The sequence below is a fragment of the Arachis ipaensis genome, chromosome B08 (assembly GCF_000816755.2).
Source record: "Arachis ipaensis cultivar K30076 chromosome B08, Araip1.1, whole genome shotgun sequence".
NCBI classification, from domain to species: domain Eukaryota; kingdom Viridiplantae; phylum Streptophyta; class Magnoliopsida; order Fabales; family Fabaceae; genus Arachis; species Arachis ipaensis.
The window spans coordinates 101,966,113-101,986,873 of NC_029792.2; the positions used below are offsets into that span (position 1 = coordinate 101,966,113).

At 34.5% G+C, this 20,761-nt stretch overlaps 2 protein-coding genes and 2 long non-coding RNA genes across 12 annotated transcripts; 2 read left to right on the forward strand and 2 right to left on the reverse strand.

The window, feature by feature from the left end:
* On the forward strand, positions 313 to 13,753 carry LOC107613357 (DAR GTPase 2, mitochondrial). 9 transcript variants are annotated; one of them, XM_021109614.1, is made up of 10 exons: positions 313 to 622; positions 3,988 to 4,209; positions 4,331 to 4,435; positions 5,297 to 5,374; positions 6,737 to 6,887; positions 7,035 to 7,105; positions 7,758 to 7,854; positions 12,228 to 12,433; positions 13,074 to 13,357; positions 13,529 to 13,753. In XM_021109614.1, the coding sequence occupies exons 2-9, from the start codon at positions 4,033 to 4,035 to the stop codon at positions 13,311 to 13,313; spliced, it is 1,125 nt and encodes a 374-aa protein (XP_020965273.1). In that variant the 5' UTR covers positions 313 to 622; positions 3,988 to 4,032; the 3' UTR covers positions 13,314 to 13,357; positions 13,529 to 13,753. The 9 variants fall into 9 exon arrangements, with proteins under 9 accessions (XP_020965273.1, XP_020965275.1, XP_020965274.1 ...); XM_021109616.1 differs by having other exon boundaries at positions 4,008 to 4,209; XM_021109615.1 differs by lacking the exon at positions 313 to 622 and adding an exon at positions 2,429 to 2,566.
* On the forward strand, positions 619 to 2,964 carry LOC107613355 (putative pentatricopeptide repeat-containing protein At1g03510). Its single transcript, XM_021109612.1, has 2 exons — positions 619 to 2,230; positions 2,324 to 2,964. Exon 1 carries the CDS (start codon positions 940 to 942, stop codon positions 2,224 to 2,226), a length of 1,287 nt encoding a protein of 428 aa, XP_020965271.1. The 5' UTR covers positions 619 to 939; the 3' UTR covers positions 2,227 to 2,230; positions 2,324 to 2,964.
* On the reverse strand, positions 8,524 to 19,505 carry LOC110265993. The gene is made up of 2 exons (XR_002352761.1): positions 19,332 to 19,505; positions 8,524 to 8,797 (listed from the first exon to the last, which is right to left on the reverse strand). It is a non-coding gene; the product is annotated as an uncharacterized LOC110265993 (long non-coding RNA).
* On the reverse strand, positions 16,710 to 18,150 carry LOC110265994. The gene is made up of 2 exons (XR_002352762.1): positions 17,837 to 18,150; positions 16,710 to 17,025 (listed from the first exon to the last, which is right to left on the reverse strand). It is a non-coding gene; the product is annotated as an uncharacterized LOC110265994 (long non-coding RNA).

Below are 20,761 nucleotides of genomic sequence, written 5' to 3' on the forward strand. Positions count from 1 at the left end.
GTAATGCATTGAAATGAAAATTTTAGACTTAACAAATATGTTTGTTTTATGTTTAGTTGTTGGAATGAGTTAAAATTGTATTGAATTTGAATGTAATATAATGTTATTTCAGTTTATTAATTATTTTAAATATTATTTTATTAAAATTAATTTTTTATTAGCTAGAATTTAAAAATAAAAAAAACTGACCGAATCAAGCCGCTTTAATTCAGTTAGATTCAATTCAATTGTTACACAAATAGCAAACCGATTAATTGGTACTTTATAAAGATCGAACTAATAACACCCCTCCATAGTACCGTGAAACTGTGGAAGCCCCATAACTATTCAAATTTAAGAAAGTCCAAAATTCCGTGTTTCCAATAGAGGACATTGAGCAGAGATTTTTGTCTCTGCTATATCCGATTCTCTGCCACACTCCTAGACTCATCAATTCAACAAATATTAACGTCAATCAAATAAATTCAACATAAAGTCACAACCATTCTAAAAACCACACCCACAAAAGCAAGTTCTATTTTTTTTTTTTTTTCTTCTTTATTTAAAGAAAAGGGAGTTTTGTAACGTCCACCGAATTACCGAAATCAGCCGAGAGCCGCGCACAAAGCTGTGTCTTCAATCTGTGAGTGTCTTCTTTTCTCTTACTTCTTGCTGTTTCTTCTCGGACTTAACTTTATTTGACTTTCACCTTCAACTAGAAATGAAACTCTCCTTTGGTAATGTTATCGAACGTTTCATTAGAACAAATATTACATAAAAGTATAAAACACATTCAAAAAACGAGCTAGATATCCTAATGGCCATAGGAGAGAAACGAGCATTGGAGAGCCCTTTGGGTTGAATCCATTTCCCACGCTTAGAAAGGTTATTACCATAGGCATGGCTTAATTAATTAATAACCCAAAGGAATTACAGGGTGGATGTCTTAGTCAACTGATCATGGGATCTTACTCTACCAACCTTACACGCTTGCTTTCATTCACCAAGCACATATCCTCCCACATAAGCGGTGGTCGTCATGAAGAAGCGCTTGCTGTTTTCCGACACATGCATTCATCTCTTGCCTTGACCCTTGATGCCCATGTCTTCTCCCTCATACTCAAATCCTGCACTGCCCTGAATCGCCCCCAACTTGGCACTTCAATCCATGCTCATGTCTCCAAAGCCTCCTTTCTTTCGAACCAGTTTGTTGCCAGCGCGCTTGTGGATTTGTACGGGAAATGCGTCTCTGTTTCTTCTGCACGCCAGCTGTTTGATGAAATTCCCAGTAGAAATGTAGTTGTGTGGAATGCAATGATATCGCTCTATTCACATTCTCATGAAGTGGGTAATGCTTTACAGCTGTTCCAAGCCATGGATATCATGCCTAATGAATCAACTTTCAATTCAATTATAGCTGGTATGGCAAGACTGGATGATGGGTCATTCAAGGCTATAGCATTCTATAGAAAGATGATTGAACTTGGATTGAAGCCACACTTGATAACCCTTCTTGCTCTGCTTCCTGCTGCTGTTGGGGTAGCAGCTTTGAATTTGATTAAGGAGATTCATGGTTATGCAATAAGGAATGACATCGACTCCCATCCCCAGTTGAGTAGTGGTCTAGTTGAGGCGTATGGCCGAAGTGGTTGCCTTATGCATTCGCATGATGTGTTTTGGAGAATGAAGGAAAGGGATTTAGTTGCATGGAGCAGCTTGATATCTGCATATGCTCTCCATGGGCGGGCAAGGGATGCTTTAGAAATCTTCAAGCAAATGGAATTTGCAAAAGTGCAGCCTGATGGGATTACTTTTCTTGGGGTTTTGAAAGCTTGTAGCCATGCTGGATTAGCTGATGAAGCCTTGTATTATTTTACTAGGATGTACAAAGATTTTGGTGTTGAACCAAATAGTGATCATTATTCGTGTTTAGTTGATGTTCTGAGCAGGGCAGGCAGGTTACATGAAGCATATCAAGTTATACAAGAGATGCCAGTGAAAGTCACTGCCAAAGCATGGGGTGCCCTTCTTGGGGCTTGTCGGAACTTTGGTGATCTGGAATTGGCAGAGATTGCGGCTAGAGCTTTGTCAGAGATTGAGCCTGATAATCCTGCCAATTATGTGCTGTTGGCAAAAATGTATGCTAGTGTTGGGAGACAGGAGGAAGCTGAGAAAATTAGAATGCTGATGAAGGAGCAGGGAGTGAAGGCAACAACTGGAAGTAGTTGGGTTGTGTATTCAGAATGATGACATTAGGAAGCTGAGAAAATTAGAATGCTGATGAAGGAGCAGGGAGTGAAGGCAACAACTGGAAGTAGTTGGGTTGTGTATTCAGAATGATGACATTTGGCTACATGTGTTTCATCCGAAATGATGTTCTTGTAGAAGGATGAGCACATTGATACGGGGTTATCTTAATGAAGGAGGAAAATCTTGGACTAGTGTTGCAATTTTCCCGATGAATGCTTGATGAATGTTTCATAATATGAAAAGATTAATTGTTTTAGAGATGTTGCCTCTTTCACTATGTACTAACTCCAGGCAAGTAGCAATGCATGAGATATCAAGATGTGTTCATGACTGACAGGTAAGGCACACTGGGTGGGAATATGGCACTTGCACTTCTTGTCAAGGTTTTCGTGAATGATCTCCTTTTTGGTCCTGAGATTAAGATTACTTTGTCATTTTAAGATGGAGATAGATGTGAAACCCGTTACAAGAATCCTTCATTTCTAGCATCGGCTACCGCTTTCTAGCAACAAGATAATTCAAACTCAAAATGTTACATTGATCTATAAACTTAAGAATTATACTTTTCTCATGATTTGTTTTATTTTGATGGAAAATAATGATTGTATTGCTGTTTGTTCCTCGACCTGACAAGAGGAGCATAGTTTGCCAACCATGGCACCATGCGTATAGAGTTTATTAGTTATACTCAAAGATTGGGTGATATTATTTGATACATGAATTTGAATTGCTCCATTCCATTCCTTGTTCTTTATGCTGGATCTTTAAAAATTTGGTTTACTTAAAGTAAATCAAACTTGGTGATTAGGCATGTTTTTCTGATTAATCTCTATGAAGGATTAATTGACAAGTTTTATCTAATTGATCTGTATGTGTCAGTCTTAGACTCACATACATCTCTTCACATTCAATCAGTCAGGGACAAAATTTTCCAGATAACATAGATCAATCAGAATGAGGAGTTATAGAGTATAGGTGTATAGACACTAAGAGCAGTAGGTAACTGCCTGGTAGTCAGTGACAGCTGTAACTGTAGTGACTGCTGTACCTCCAACTATATTGTGTGTGAATGAGTTGTGATTACAGAATATATAAGCCCTATATATTCTGCAATCACAACTCATTCATGCCCAACCAATAATATCACATTGAGAGATTCTGATCCAATTGTCTGTTCTCTCTGAATTCTTAAGGAGAGCACATAATTTTTGTCATATTATTTCCAAAACTCGTGATTCTGTTTTGAGAATAAAAATGTTTCATTTTTATAATCATGTTTGCAAAAAACCACATTAAAATTCAATCTTTAAAACACTTTTTGAGAATATGTCTATATTTAACATCATAAGGTATTTTTGTCAGCATGTTCAAAAATTGAATACAGTTTTGGTAGTTTACCCAACATATGATTCTAAAAGTAATTTTCTTTTGATGAATATTTTACTATATTGTAAGAGACAGCTACATATTTGATAATCAATTTTATTATATCTGTTTTTTAATATCAATTTCTATAGCTTTTCTTGCGGCCCTTGCTTAGTGTTGCAAACATGAAGTTTATGAGCTTAGATGTCAAAGAAAATTAGTGAAGAGTACTTATTGGTGCCAAACTTTATATTTGCCGGGCATCACAGTTATGCTTGGCTATTGAATGACCAACCTATATGATATAAAAAGCCTTGTTTTATTCACTACTTAGTTAAACTAATTGACAAGATGGGTATTCCTGATTGCTAATTTCCATGTTTTGAAAAACAGTCATAAATTTCTGCATGTAGTGCATGGCCATGTTCAACATCTGGTATGGCAGCAACAGCAACACATTTTGCGAGACAAGTAGGCACAGCTGTAAAGGAGAAAATTGGAAGGACAAAAAGAGCACAAGCACCATGGTACACCTCTCTGATGGCTGCTGCTTCTCGTGCACTTGTTGAAAGGTTACCATTGGTGGATCTCATTGTTGAAGTCAGAGATGCAAGGGTAGCATGCCACCGCAAACTTTTGTGCTGTTTCAGTCCTCTGTAAATCGTGTTTCAGCTTCTATCTTTTGTTTCTTTCCCTTATTTTAAACTTACTTTTTTCTTCATCCCTCTAATTTCAGATTCCTTTGTCTTCAGAATGTGAGTTATTAAGAAACAACCTATGCTCCTCTAGGCAAATTATAGCACTGAACAAAGCGGATCTTGCTGGTCGATCTGGTTCGCAAGTATGTAATCCTCACCCTTTTTGGTTTTTCTGTTTTCTGGGCATTTTGGTTTCTGAAATGAAGACACTTTCCAAATACACTAAGAATGCTACACCACTTTCACAATAATATTGTAATATTATAATACATGACACTGGATAGTATTGATTCTGACTTTTAATTAGAAGGCATGTATAGTTAAAAGTAAAATATTCACCAAGTATGTTCCATTGGTTGCTAAATTAATAAGATCTAAAGACTGTAAGTATTCTTCAATGTGAGCTTTCCTCTAGTTGTTGAAATTCTTGGTAGAGAAGGGGGAAGACTTGAAATTAATGAGAAAAGTTGCGTTTACACAATGAAGTTGTTAGCTCATATATAGAAGCTTTGAAGTTAAACTAACTGAATAACCTATAGTTACCTTCTACTAATTAATTAATGGACTAATCTAACAAAGGATGATTGAGGTTACCTTATTCAATCTACAATCACACATTGTAGTGAGTGAAATTAGGCATCAGAGAGAAAGTTATAGTAGGAAATATTATTGAAACTAGAGTTTTAAGTGGTTTGGTCATGTGAGAAAAATTGCAAAAGCCTTGGTAAGAAGATTAGATAAAATAGAGGGTGTTCCAATAGTTAGCAGTACAAGGAAACTAAGAAAAATATAAACAAAATCATTAAGAAGAACCTATACTAAAGGACTTGTTTACCGACCAAGGTTATTTTATGAATAATGATGTTATTCGATTCATTTGGCTCCACCAAGTGGGATAAAAGGATTCTGGTTGTTTATGCTGGTAACAAGTGACATTTGAAGTGTTTTAGCTTCTGATTGTGTATTTATTTCATAAATTTTTCTTGTAATCCATTTGTGAATAGGCATGGACTGATTATTTTAGGAGAACAAATTGCATATCATGTGGAGTCGACGCTCATAACAAGGAGAGCATCAAAGAGGTAAACTATACTGAATGTGTACATGTACATGTGGCATGATGCATCAATGGTTTTGTTTGTAGCACAGTATTTTGATTTTTTTCAGTCTAGCAAATAACTTTTGCTCCTTAGGAGAAGTCAGTTTGAGATTCTGAAATTGTTTTCTGTGTTGTTGCTATTCTGAACTCCTTTTTTAAAGTACAATTTTATTTTATCGCAACCTTCATGACTAGTAATTATTATTATTATTATTGTTATTGTTATTGTTATTGTTTCACATGTGGCAAAAGATGCATATTGTAGTGAGTGGAATTGTGAAAATGAGATTCTCAATTGATGTGCAGTGATTCATATGATTATAAAAAGAATTTGGCGTCTTGAGTCTTCATGTGTGTTCTCTTGTAAATTCAATTCTAGAATATGTTCTCTAGGGCTCCATTTGATAAGTGTCTTAGAGACACAAATACATGGACACAGAGGTATGCAAAGATGTTTGGTAGCACTGAGTCAGAGAGACAGAAACAGTAAAACACATGGAGGGACTGAAATACACTTTCTCAATGCACATATTAGAAGGAAGAATACTTGTGTGTCTGTCTCAGTGTCAAGTTCCACCCTATCCTTGTCTCAAATGCAGCCTAGTAGAGAACATTCTATATTTGAATAAATGCATTTGAAATAAAGCACTTTCCACACGATCAAATCCTGTTTATATAACTATCCTTTACAAAGCCCACCGCTCCTGCTGCCAAATGTTCAATTCCTCGGCCTATTTCCTTGCTAACCCATAAATGGCTGTCAATACCTCCAGTTCAAGATCAAAATATGACCAATCAGCACCTATTTTCTGAGCCTCAAGCATAGATGGAGAAAGGTAATTTAGGATTCTTAAGAACTCAGCATTCTCTATGGAAACATCTGATGGTTTGCTACTGATTTTGTAGGGAATATGAATTCGTTCCACTTTCTTGTTAGTGGATATATCAACCGTTAGATATAGTTTACTCACCAATTTGAATGGTGATATCATAGAAAGTTACATAAGGTGAAATCATCTTGAATTTGCTGAAATCTTCTCCTTCATTCTCTATATGTTCACTAAAGGTTGCTCCCAACCTCATCTTGTTGGCAGGCAGTATAGCATGTCCTGCTTTGTTATCTTTGGTTTCTCCTGCACTTACAAAATATTCTTTCATGAAAACTCAAAATATACAAAAGAAAAGGGAAAAAGATCTTGTGCATATTCTACAATAGAAATATGACAACCATGAAATGTGCTAAATAGAGTATAATTTTGATACATCTATATTGATCTTCTTATTTTATTGATACCGATTTTCTAGTTGTTCATGAATTACTAATTGGACTTTTTCCTTTGTAAAGCTTTTGGGCCTTATACAGCGGCAAGTGAGAGAATTGAGGGGAACTAGTCATGCTAATTATACTGCAACAGTGATGTTAATTGGAATTCCAAATGTTGGAAAGTCAGCTCTTGCCAATTCCTTGCATCAAGTGGGGAGAATTAGTGCAGCAGGTATTTAAATTTAAAATTTTCTTACAATTTTGATGTAGAGTAGTTGACATGCTCAACTTTTGAAAAGCACAAGTTGATGTGTATTTTGTCAGTTTGATGAGTTCTATCTTGTAAAATTTATTCTCTATGGAAAAATTCACTTTATAGAAAAAGGAAAGTTGAGGCATGCAACTGTGAGTCCAGAACCTGGGGAGACTAAAGACATAAAAAGTTTTAAGGTTAGCTGTGTTTTATCCCTGCAGTTTGTATAATATTTTAATATTTTTGTAGAATTACATATTTGTAAAACTCCAAAATAGTTTTCTTTCGTCCAATATTTCGTACTTCTATTTGTTGACTTCCCAAATAAATTTATTCTTTTATAGGTGAAACAAAAAAGATTGTTCAAACCCTGTGTCTAATGCTACCTTCTAGCTTGCTCTCTGTTCTTTTAAAAGTTTTTGACAAAGTTTTGCTGTTTAGCTTTGATAAAAAGAATATAGTAAGGCTCAGAAGAATGACATGAGGTTTGGGGGACAAGTGATCCTCACAAAAGCAAAAACAGATAAACGAAAAGCAATTAATGACGCATAGTTATTCCTACCTTATTTTCAGGAACTAGTAGGAACAAAATTTGCATCCAATTTTGTTTTTAATTGTTATCTAGCAAAGACTCAAATAAAGCATATATATATATATATATATAGTTTTTATTTTCATAATCTTATTTTTTGAGGTGTGCATACCCTTAAGATGCTAAAACCAAGAAAATTGTTTATATGTCCTAACTTTTTGAGCCAATGACAAGTTAATCAAGAACTTGTTGCAAATTTTGTCTTAATTGCATCTTTTCATGCTTTTCTCTCTGCTAAAACTTTGCTTTCCATTCAGATTGGTAGTCATCCCAATATTTTTGTCTTAGACACACCATCTGTTTTATCTCCTGATGTTCCTGACGTTGAAGTACTATCAAAACTAATTTTAACAGGTGTGTTAAAAGTATTTTTATCCTTTTCTTGTGTTTGCTGTGTTGTGTTTATTAAACGAACATCACTTGGTTAATGGTTAAAATGATTTCTGAAAGATCAGATGTGTCAATTTGGTCTTCGAAACATCAGAGGATTCAAATTAGTAAAGATACAACAATGAATCAAATCCGTCTTCTATTAGATGATAACGTGTCACATAATTATTTATGCCACATGTCATCATCATACTAATGGAAGGGTTAATTTGACTCATGGTTGTATCTTTTAGGATCAATTTGAGGCATCTGAATTTTTGAGGACAAAATTGAATGCACATGTGATCTTTCAATGACTATTTTGAGTGTTTTACTCTGGGAAGTTAAGTAGAATTTATATATTTTGGATAATATATCTTCCTCCTCATAACTGTACTTTCATTCTGGTCTACCATAATGTAACATCCTACCACACAAAACTTTACGCTTAAACCGTAAAACAGAGGTGGTGTGGTATTACGACCTCTAAAATAAAATATATACATAATAATATCGAAAAGGATACAGTAAGTCTTGAAAAACAGATAAAGCAAAATCACAAAATAAAAAGCATAATACTCAGAATTAAGGATTACTTGTGTGCGAAGAAAACTAAAGTTTATAAGCACAACTAAACAGAAAACAGGATTAGGAGGTCAAGAATATAAGATAACAAGCCTCCGACTCAGTCTACGAAGCTAAGGTTGGCCGGAGAATATTCACATACAAAATATACAACCTTTAACCCAAAGATACATGTTTAAAAATCCTAGTTCTCCATAAAACCTCTAAGAGGTACCAAAATAAAGTAAGTTGTCGGAGAGTTAAATACATAAGATTATATACAAATATACACCCAAAATAATAACCCAGAAACCACTTCGCTGTAGAGCTCCAGACGCCTACTGAAGTGCCTCTCGACTTGCATCTGAAAAACAACAACATAGTATGGGGTGAGAACTGGGGGTTCTCAGCATGGGAAATGTGTCATGCACATAAGATATAAGATCTTGGGAATGCCAGAGGCAATCCTAGAACGCCGACACTCAGATATTAAAGGTTAAAGTATTAATATAGAAACCATAAACAGGTGGTCTACTAAGGATATCTAAGCTTAACTTGAACTTAACCTTAGTCTTTCCAGCTTTCCTCCATTCCTCCATTTCCAGTGAATTTGCATAGACAGATAATCAAACAAAAGCAAACACAGATAGAATACAAGTAATACAAATAGCAAGTATAACAGTTAACATATTATAATTAATTAGGCACTCCCAATTAATGCATAGCAAACAAGCAAACAATATGCACATGATGTATGCCTGTCCTATGGCTGATGAGCCTCATCTGTCGGTTATCAAGCCAACCCGACAAGTCCGGCTGCTAAACCCTGGACTGTCCTCCTGTCGCGCATCCTCGAGAGTCTATGCATAGCTTTTTCACACACACACACACACACAATGGGGTACCATTCCCGGAAATTTATATGTGCCCAGTCACCCTTACGACGTAGGGTCAATAGAGTATTGAGTCTCAACCTGGAACACGTGGTGGCAAGCCACGGTACTTTACCTAAGGAAACTCGTATCTCAAATAATTGAATGCATAATCCAAAAGCATTCATAATACTTGTAATCATTGCATAATCATTTTCATTAAAGTCAACACCATATGCACTCCAAGTATTTACATTTCCATAGATAATTCATCAATTTTCAGTCTTACTTCACCTCCAAACTACCCCATTTTCTAACTTCATCTTATTACTAGAGTTACTACTATGCTTTAAGGTTAAAAGAATGAAAATAGAGGTTTAAAAATTTGAAATTAAGGTTAAAAACACAAAAATTCAGTTTTACTGAAATAGGGGCCACGCGTACGCGTGGGCCATAACAAAATCTCTTCTGCTATTAAGAAAGAAGACCATATAGTCTATATTGAATTTGCATTATTGAGTGTGTTTGGAATCCAACAAACCTAGAGAAGAATTGATTTAGAAATCAAATAATGTATTTGGAATTTAACAAAATAAGAAAGAATTTATTAGTCGAATCCTATACTTTTCATATCTTATACAACAACAACAACAACAACAACAAAGTCTTGTCCCACTAGGTGGAGTCGGTTACATGAATCAAACGACGCTATTGTACTCTATCATGTATCATGTCTACAGAGAGACTGTTTACATGTAAATTTCGTTTGACCACCTCATGGATGGTCTTCTTAGGTTTTCCTCTGCTTCTCGCCTCTGGTCCATCTTCCATCTCATCCACCCTCCTGACTGGGTGTTTTATCGATCTTCTTCTCACATGTCCAAACCACTTAAGACGCGATTCAACCATCTTTTTCACAATGGATGCTACTCCAACTCTCTCCTGTATATCTTCGTTTCTTATTTTATCTAATCGCGTATGACCACTCATCCATCTCAACATCTTCATCTTTGTCACACTTAGCTTATGCCTGTGCTCCCCTTCGGCCGCCCAACACTCCGTACCATAAAGCATAGTCGGTCTTATAGCGGTGCGATAGAATTTACCTTTAAGTTTTATAGGCAGTTTTTTGTTGCATATAAAACCAGATGCACTCCGCCATTTTGACCAACCTACTTGGATCTTATTATTTACATCTTGTTCAATCTCTCCATTATCCTGTATGATGCACCCAAGATACTTAAAACTTTTAACTTTTCGTAAGATGTTTTCTCCAATCTTCACTTCTATATTAGGGTTTTCCCTTCTAAAACTGAACTTACATTCCATATATTCCGTCTTGCTACGGCTTATGCGCAGACCATACACTTTCAGAGCTTCTTTCCAAAAGTCCAACTTCTTATTTGGGTCCTCCCTTGACTCTCCTATAAGGATGATATCATCGGCAAAAAGCATGCACCATGGCACAAGCTCTTGGATATGCTCTGTGAGTACTTCCAAGACTAATGTGAAAAGGTATGGACTTAAGGATGATCCCTGGTGTAATCCTATACCAATAGAAAATTCCTCTGTCACACCACCTTGAGTTTTCACACTAGTTGTGACCCCATCATACATCTCTCTTCTTTTTTAAAACCTTCCATAAAACCTCTCTTGGCACCCTATCATACGCTTTTTTTCAAATCAATAAACACTATATGTAGATCCCTTTTATTACTACGATACTTCTCCATCATCCTTCTTAATAGGTATATCGCTTCAGTGGTAGATCTGCCTGGCATAAATCCAAATTGGTTCTCTGTTACTTGTGTCTCTTTTCTCAACCTCCGTTCTATCACCCTTCCCCATAACTTCATGGTATGACTCATGAGCTTGATCCCTCTATAGTTTCCGCAACTTTCTATATCCCCCTTATTCTTGTAGATAAGTACTAAGGTGCTCTTTCTCCACTCATCATGCATTTTCTTTGACCTTAAAATCTCATTAAAAAGTTTGGTTAACCAGTTGATACCTTTTCCTCCAATGCCCTTCCAAACCTCAATTGGAATATTATCAAGTCCTACTGTCCTGCTATTTTTCATCTGTTTTAGAGCCTTTTTTACCTTGAAGTCTCGAATCCTTCGATAGTAGTCAAAGTTTTGATCTTCTTCCCTTGTTAGATAGGATATAATATGATTTGGATTTATTTGAGTTATAAATATTTGAAAAGACTATTTCGTCCTTTAAACTTTTACCAACCCTTAGTACTAATAAAAAAAACTTTTACCAACCCAAACACAATGCTCCAATTGATGACCTTGCAAAGAGAATCAAATTTAAGATCTTTTTAAACGTAATAATTGATTTGGAAATCAAGGCAATTGCAAACCCATTCTTTTCATAATTATTCCAAACATGATTTGATTTATTAGTCAAATCAAATCAATTCAATTGAGCTTATCTTAATTCAAATAATTTCCCTTTCTTTTATATTCCAAACACACTCTAAATTCCTTTAAATAAATGTTTAGATACTACAGGCATATAGAAACTTAATGAACTTAACTATCAGATCCAAAACTAGTTGAGTTGGCAACTATTAAAGTTTATTCTTAAAGATTGGACCATAAGACCATTCTGCCTTTCTTGGTGCAGTTAACGATTTCATTTTTCAAATGTTCTCATGCCACAATATTTCTTCATCTTCTATGCTTCAAGTTATCTTCCTTCATTAAGAAAGTGCAGAATTGTTTTCATACCAAATTCCTTCCTTCACTAACAAGCAAACTCGTAAAAGTGAAGCAAACGTACCACAAAAACAGCTATCCTCATGAAAAGCAATATACTATTTCTGTTTTAGTTTAGCTTTTGTAGTTCAAACTTTTGGATAATATCTACATTTTGTTGATAGAAATCATGCCTTTGTTTTAATTCCTTATGCAGGAACAATCGGAGATTGTTTGGTCAGTAGAAAAGAAATTGCTGAATATTTTCTGGCTATTCTCAACTCTAGTGAGGAATACAAGAAATGGGTAAAATTATCAAGTGATAATACTGTCGGAATATACCACGGCATTCCAAAAGGGTGTTTGACTTTTTCTGAGTTTGAAGGAAAGAAGAAAAAGCAAATTCCAACTGATCACACGCAGGTATTTAACTTACTAGCTTACTGCATTGGTAACTCGACTCTTCGTGTAGTTGACTTTCAATTGTATAGTTAAAATATAGTCATTGTTACATTCTCATTAAAACAATAAGATTTGGATTCTGGAAGCGGAAGAATGAAAGGACAATCAAAAAGTCGAACACTAATAAACGGTTCTCAGTATAACTATACAAACTTGTTAATCAATGGAGTCAAAGAATTGTTTACATTTCTTATGAAGTTTGCATATATGCTCTTTGGACTCCTACCAATGACTCAGCTATAGTATTTTCAGATTACCTTGGAAGTCGCAAGATTCAAATCTTGGTTTGGATGACAAAGTGGCATGTACATTTTGTTGCTTCATTCCTTAGTATATCATAAATATGAATGAATTATACTCCAGATATTGTTTTATTCCCCTGCAATTGATCTTAATCTTTGGTAATTATATTTTGTAAAATGAAAATATAAAAGTTAAAGCCTCTTATTTATATTGTTACTTAAACCCAACCCTACTCCCCTCCTCTCCCCTTTCCTTCCTCAGACACACAAAAAAGTGTGTATTTGAAGAACTGAGCAGTCTCCTTTCTTTTATTTTAATTATCTACTTATTTTAACTTTTTCTTGGTGTGCTTGAGTAGGATGACATAGTGTGCCATGTTCGGCGAACCCTTTTTGAAACAGTTTCATCTTTTGATGGAAACATAAGCTATGAAGATGAAATGGGAGCACTTATTGCTAGGCAGTTTGCTGCATTGCAAGAAGCCTTCCATGTTTCAGCTGAATGTGGAGAAGATGCTCATGTCAAGGTTGCTGGGAAGTTGCTTAATCTTTTCCGCACGGGTCGACTTGGACATTACGTTTTGGATCATCTTCCATAAAATTTCACTAATCATTGCAGTCAATCCACTGCATAATAATAATAGAGGAATGATAGGAGACCAGTAACTTTTGTGATTTGTAGCCATTAAATAGCCATCAATGATGGTTTTAATGGTGTGAGATTGGTTTGAGATTTCATCAAATGGCTCACTTTTCTTTGCTGGTTACATGCTGGCTAAAATTTAACAAAGTTGCTGGCCCCCTAGACTTTTCCATAATAATAATCTCTTCACGCTTAGATCAGTCTTAACTAAGGAAAAAAAAGCTATTCAATGTAAGACCCAGGCACTTGAATTGGTTGGATCTATTTCAATCACCCATAAACTAATTTGATTATGGAAGTAGAAACGCCATATTGGTATATCGTAACATTGTCGTACAAGTCCTTGCTATAAGTAATTAAATAAATGTATAATGTTGCAATGTGTCTCTTATTTTACACCAACACTGATGTGTAATCTCGTGTTAAGTCTCAAAGTGGTCCCGAAGTTGCACTCGAGCCTGATAGTGGTTTTTGAAATTAACAGTTACTCATATTCATCCCTCAAGTTATACTCCAGAACCCAAAGTTGTCCTTCAAGCACTCTTCGTCCACGAGACGCCATCAGAAAGTTGATCTGAACTAATTTCTGACACGCTGGGAAGACACTGGATAGCTGACCTGGCTCTAGAAACTTTTTTATGGTACTTTGGTCCTTGAACCAAATTTAAAAACCCTAATCCCCAAATTAGCTTCAACATATCCAAAATTTCTCGTTATGTGTTTTGCTTGATTATCTACTTGATCTCCAAATTGAAATGATGATGAGTAGCGCGAGTAATGTGGTTGGGAGCTCGAACAACCTATGCTCCAATGGAAGCGTTGCTAGGAGAACCATCAGTCGTGTTTTTCATATTGGTGTGGGTGTGGGTTGCAATCGGTTCTGTGATGGTCAAGAACATATACTAACCTAGGAAGGCCCTTCTTTGGTTGCTCAAACTATAATGTAACTAGTTGTTCTTATTTGTTGTGTTTCTGGATATAAAGTTGTCACATTGACTTCCAATCTTTCTTGAATGTGGGTATAGACGGTATTTAAGAGATGGTGTGGGCCGTTTCTGTGGGCAGATAAAATTCAGGAAAAAAATGTCAACAATTAATGGCATAATAGGTCCTTTGATTGACAATGAAAAATAGAAGATGAAGATTGCCTAGAAGCTTGGAAGCCTCGAGTCTGAAGTTAAGATTCTAAAATTGGGTGGGGTTCTGTTGTTTGTATGCATGTTGGTTATTGTAGTTATTTTGTTTTTAAAGTGGGATAGACAATTCGAGCAATTGTATCTTGCTAAAAAGAAATGAGACGTGCATAAGCACATTCTGTTCCTGTAAATGTTTTTGGTATACAAAGAAACGGAAATGGACATTGTTTTACATTACTCTTACTTGCATATTATGGGATAAAATAAAACCAAATCAAATACAAGTCAACTGAAGAAAGTTATAATTCATATTCATAATATAAAAAAACACATCCAAAAAAAAGCTTCCAGAACCAAAACATTGGTCACCAAGTATGTCAAGGTTGTCAAAATATAAACCCCATAGAGCCCAAGAGTAGGATTCTAATTAAGAAAGCATATAAAGAAAATAGTCTAAACAAAGCGCGGAGACACTAATTGTCCCTATACATAATAATCTAGGCAGTGTTTGGTTGTTGTCTCAAAAAAATAGAGACATAGACACAAAGATACAAATACACATGAATATAAAGATACACAAATTTTATAACATGTTTGGTGATAATACACAAAACACATGTATTTAATTCAAAAGTCCATTTTATCCCCAAACTAAAACAACTCAAGTGTTAAAGATAAAGGACAATGGTTGGAATTTTAAAAAATAATTAGGGATAGAATTGAAAAAATCTGTGTCTCATGGATTGTGTCTTAGTGTCACAGCTTGAAAGAGATACACTAAATACATGTCTTTTATGTGCATCTATGTGTAACCGTGTCTTTTAAAATTTTATGTCTCAGCAAACAAACGGTGTACACGTACCACCGTGTCCATGTCTCTGATGGACATGGACATTAACCAAACGGAGCCCTAAGTCATTATTTCTTTGGTTCTGGGTGGCTTGAATCCAGAAGTAGACATAAATCTCATGAAGTTTGCAGGCCTTGAAATAGTCCCCTTTGTTGCACCTTGCATGGGGTTAGGTGGATTAGTTCTTGTTGGTGAGGTGCTGGCTGGTTGGGTGGTTGCAGGTGGAGTGTTTGTGTTTTGAGAGCGAGAGAATATGTTGGATTAACTTTGTAAATGAAACGACGTCGTTTCACAACAATTACATACCAAAGCAAATACTGCATTGTTTAGAGTTTGCAAATGAAACTAGTCCAGATCAGCTTTTCGATGGCGCCTCATGGATGGAAAGTGCTTGAAGAACAACTTTGGGTCCCGGAATACAACTGATAACTTTAGGAACCATTATGACACTTGAGTGCAACTTCGAAAACCATTTTAAAACTTAATTCTGCAATCTCTACATTCTTAGTCTTGACTATAATGAGATATCTAATGCGAGAGGTAAAATCCCATATTTTGCGTCGAAATGTTCGTATGTGATACTTAATTTATCCCATACTTAGTTTTTCTTATATTAAGGTAAATAATAATTTTAAATTATGATGATTAAGTAATCATAAATTATGTGTTAACCTGTTTAGGGATACTTCTGTTCATTTCTATAATATTATATAGGAAATAGAGATTACTACTCTCATTTTCAAAAATAGAAGTAATACTATCATTTTTTTATTATATATCATCAAAATTAATTTATGATTTTCTTTAATATGGGTTAACATATTTTTTATATTCATTTTAAATCAAAGTTAGTAATTTGTATGTTATTAGTTTTAACTTAGAATATAGTAGTTAACTACAAATATTAAAGAGACTATGCAATGTATTGTACCCATTATACACGTACACAGCCCTCTAATTTTTGTAGTTGTTCATAATTGTGTCCAACTTAGTTATTTTGCTATATTCTGGTTAGTTAATTACATTCTTCTCAGTTGCTTTCCAGGTCAACAATAACTAGGTAACAAATATTGACACTAAACATTTCTCAGAAATACATATAAGGAATTCAATCTCAAGGTAGAGATTTGGAAAATTGAGTCCCCTAATATATCATGTTAGAAAAGCATATAAATATCCCTACCTTAATCTAAGCTGACAATAAGTCCTCAGACCTCTGAACTCTTAGAACTCACATTGTTCTTGTTATTTAAAATTCCTAAGAACCTGCTTCCTGTTATCTATTCCTTCTGTTCTTTGTTCCTTTATCCTCCTTTTAGTTCTATTTGCATTGTCATCACCACTCAAACACAACGAAAGAAATTGATACGAACTAATTGCAATTGCGTAAGTTAAACAAAGCGTCAATAAAATGCAATACACAGAATTATTTGGGAGATAAATTAACAATCAAACTTACGAGCCACATTATAATAGACCCAATGACCCAGCAAACGATGAAAAAAACAAAGAGCCCAGCCAAAATAGTAAGGAGAGGAGGTCCCTGACCAGCATTGCTTGTTTCTTTTGAATTTGAATTTGACCCTTCATTGGGTAGTTGTTTACCACTAGAGTTGGGGTTTGTTGCACAAATAGTCAATGGCCTTTGATTTATTTGCAATCTTGTTTTGAAGCCTTTGCACCTGGATACAATTAAGGACGCAAGTCGTAAGTGGAAATGTTTATGTTGAATTGCTAGAATGAGAGAGAGCAATTGTAATAGCAAACATCACAACTTTTCCCTTGTTTTTTACTTATAGTTGGAAATGTGATGATAGATGAACACACAAATGCATGAGTTATATAGAGAACCAATTTTTAATTAGTCATTATTTTTTGAATTGTCATTTTTTCAGAGGATTTAGAATTTAGAATGTATGATTTAATATTTAGAATTTAAAATAAATTTAAAGTTTAAAATGTAAAGAGAAAAAAATCAAAAAATTATCTCGATATTGATTGAAAAATAATGAGGTCATACCCAGTTTGATCTCAGAAATTCTCAAATCTAAGTGCTCATAAAAAAAGTCCCGATTTTTTAAAATGACCAAATTAGTCCTAAATTTACAATTCATAAATCTCTTTCATCTCTAATTCAACTGTCATTAACATTCACATGGAGTGTTAAATCCCCGACAGTAAGGTTGATGTGACTAAGATTTCAATATGGTTAAATAGGTGTTCCAAATTAGTTAATTGGACTCATTTTAGTCTCCACCAATATAAAACCAATTAACCATAATGAGTCTACTTAACCAATTTAGGACACATTTGATCATACTGAAGTCTTAGCGATGTCAGCTCACTGTTGAGGACGCACGCCGACACTTTAATGCTCTATGGCAGCACTGTTAATAATTGAATTAAAAACGAAAAAGATTCACTATTTGTAAATTCAGAATCAATTTGTTCATTTCTGAAAGTCATTCTGAGAATAACTAATGTAGACATTACCTCGAAAGATAATTGGTTCCTAATTGAACTCCATCAACATAAAAATGCAGAGTGACTGCATCTCTTCAACACTCCCCATTTTCACCAAAAAAAGTTATTGAATCCGCATACTCCCACGCACCAAACATTGCACTTTTTAATTTAGATATGGAAGAGGAAGTGGTGTAGGACACAGTTATGGAATGTATGGGTGCTTTACGCAGTTGTGGTGTCAAGAGCCCTCCGATTTGTGTTTAAAAATTTAAAAAAATTTGCAGTACACAAATCGAACCGTCCGATTTGTGTTTTAGACAACTAAAAAAATTTTAATTTTAAAATCAGACCATCCGATTTTTATTTTCAAAATAAAAAATAATTTAAAAGTACAAATCGGACCCTCCGATTTTTCCCCCACACAAATCGGACCATCCAATTTGTGTTTTTAATTTTTTTAATAAAGAAATCGGACAGTCCGTTTTCTTCACTTCATAGTTCAGAAAAAACTGTCCCCACATTCATGTCTAACACCACCCACTTCCTTAACCATGCACAACACACAGAATTTACATATCCAAAAAATTGAGCCACCAAACATTTCAATAGTTATAATCAAACATCCCAAAGGTAACAATCAAATTTACGATAATTAATCTAAAACATTTTACATTTTAGTGGTGAAACCAATTAACATTGAAATGTTTCGATGAATACAAAGTCAATAACCAAACTTTTCAATACATATAATCATGCATTGGCGCATTGCTATTAAAGCAATCAAACCATAAAAGAATCCAAAACATTTCAAAAACCATAGAGGCCAGCAGAATTTATTGTTTTTGGTCAGCGGTTAGCTATCATTATTTAAAAGTATGGGCTAAAATAAATGTTATTAAATAACTAGATTAACTAATTCGATTAATGACTAAAAATGATAGTCAAAAACAATAAATTCTGCTTGCCCTTGAGCATTTCTCTAAGCGAATACTTTAAAATTAACAATCAAACCAATAAGTAATCAAATATTTCAACAGAATTATTCAAACATTTCAACTCTAAAAATCAAACACGGAACGATGTTAGGATATGTATACCACTATATGTATGTGGCTGATTGGTGACTCAATTAATTTTGGTGTTTACGTGGTATTTTTGAAAACGAACTTCCTGGATCCAAATTTGTCCAAAAGGGTGAAATTGTAGTATGCAAAATTAGATACAGGTATTCTTTCAAGGAAGGAATGGGAAAAAAAAAAATCAAAATCAGAGTTGTTATGAGCACGATTTGAAAAGAAACTAATGAAAGCTACATCAAGTTCAGCACACCATAAACAGCGGTATGTGGGGTGTCAAATGTACTGCGGCAAAAATTGTGAAATTTGAAAAATGAACTCAAAATTGTCAGTAGAAGTTAGTGCGAAATTCGAAACCCGGAAACAAAACTAGAAACTATAAAATAGTAAATATAAGCAAATACACGGGGAAAAAAGCATCGAAATTAGAAGAAGAAATTTCGAACCCGAAGGAAGATGAGGGAGTAATCAGGGGAGTGAGTTTGAGAAGAGGAATGGAATGCGTTGAAGGAAACCGTCGGTGGAATCGGAGTAGTGTGAGCTGTGACTGTGTTGTAGCTGTAGCAGCGGAGACTGAGAGTGTCAAAGAGGCCATTTCTCTCTCAAGTCTAAAACAAATCAGGACCTCTTGTTTCCAAGATCTTTTCTTTTTAATGCCCTAATAAAAGTTTAATGTTACTCTAATCGTGAGGTAAGACTGTAGGTACCAAAGCCGAATGGATAATCGATTCAGACAATGGATCATTTGGTTAGTGGTTTGATGAGTAAATTTTTATAATAGTCCTCAAATTTATATAATTATTTAATGCGGTCTTTGAAATTTTAATTTTATTATTGTAGCCTTTTAAATATAGTTCTAACATCATAGTAATTTTGTTAATAAGTAATAGTTCAAATGGCATAGTCTCTTCATACTCAATTAAGAGGTTGTGGGTTCGAATCTCCTATTTTTGATATTAAAAAAAAAAAAACATCATAGTAATTTTAGGTATCTTTTCGTAATGAGTCGGCTATTGGCGCATGGACTTAGTATTACGTTATTATGCTAGAGGTGTCAAACCGTTGTTATTTTGGTTTGGAATTCAATTTGGAAAAAACGAAGCCATTTGGATTATCACTCGATTCGTCTTTTCTACTTCCAATTTTTTTCTCTTTCTTCTTCTTCTCTTCATCAATAGTGCTGTTGTAGGGTTTTATATAGTCAAAATTTTGAGACAAAAAAACATCCGACTCAAAATTGAGTTAGTTGTTCGTTTCTTCTATTACAAGCAAGAAGAGTTAAGAGTTTTATTTTCCAAAACCAAAAGATCATAAAAAATAAAATTCGGAATCGAAACCTGGCTTTTTCAATGGAGTCCGCCAAAAAACAACACAAATTACTGCACTAGATCCTATTCCCAAACCTTAAAGATGGTACTTTTCTGCCTAAAATCTATCGCCGCAACCATGACGATGACGAGAAAGGATGCGTAGACAAAGGTGACGAGGTGAAGGCCTCCAGTAATAACAGTGGTGACGAAAAGGAGGAGGTTGTGGACGGAATTATAGTTGGAGAAAGAACTAAATTGGGGGAAGGTAAGGAAGAACTCTAGTTTTTTTTATGAATTGCAAAGTTACATGGATGAATTGTAAGATTTGGAAATGGAGGAATTCTTATTTTCAGCTAGAATGAGCTTAGGGATTACTATGGTGTCTGGAACTTAATCTAAATGATTATTATAATGAAGTTAGAATTTTGAGAACCACATTAAATAATTGTTTAAATTTTAAAAATTATTATGAAAATTTACTATATATTTAAATTAATATAAAAATTTTAATATAAATAATCAATATTAAATTTATTAAATTGGTTATAAAGTAGTTAGCTTAATGC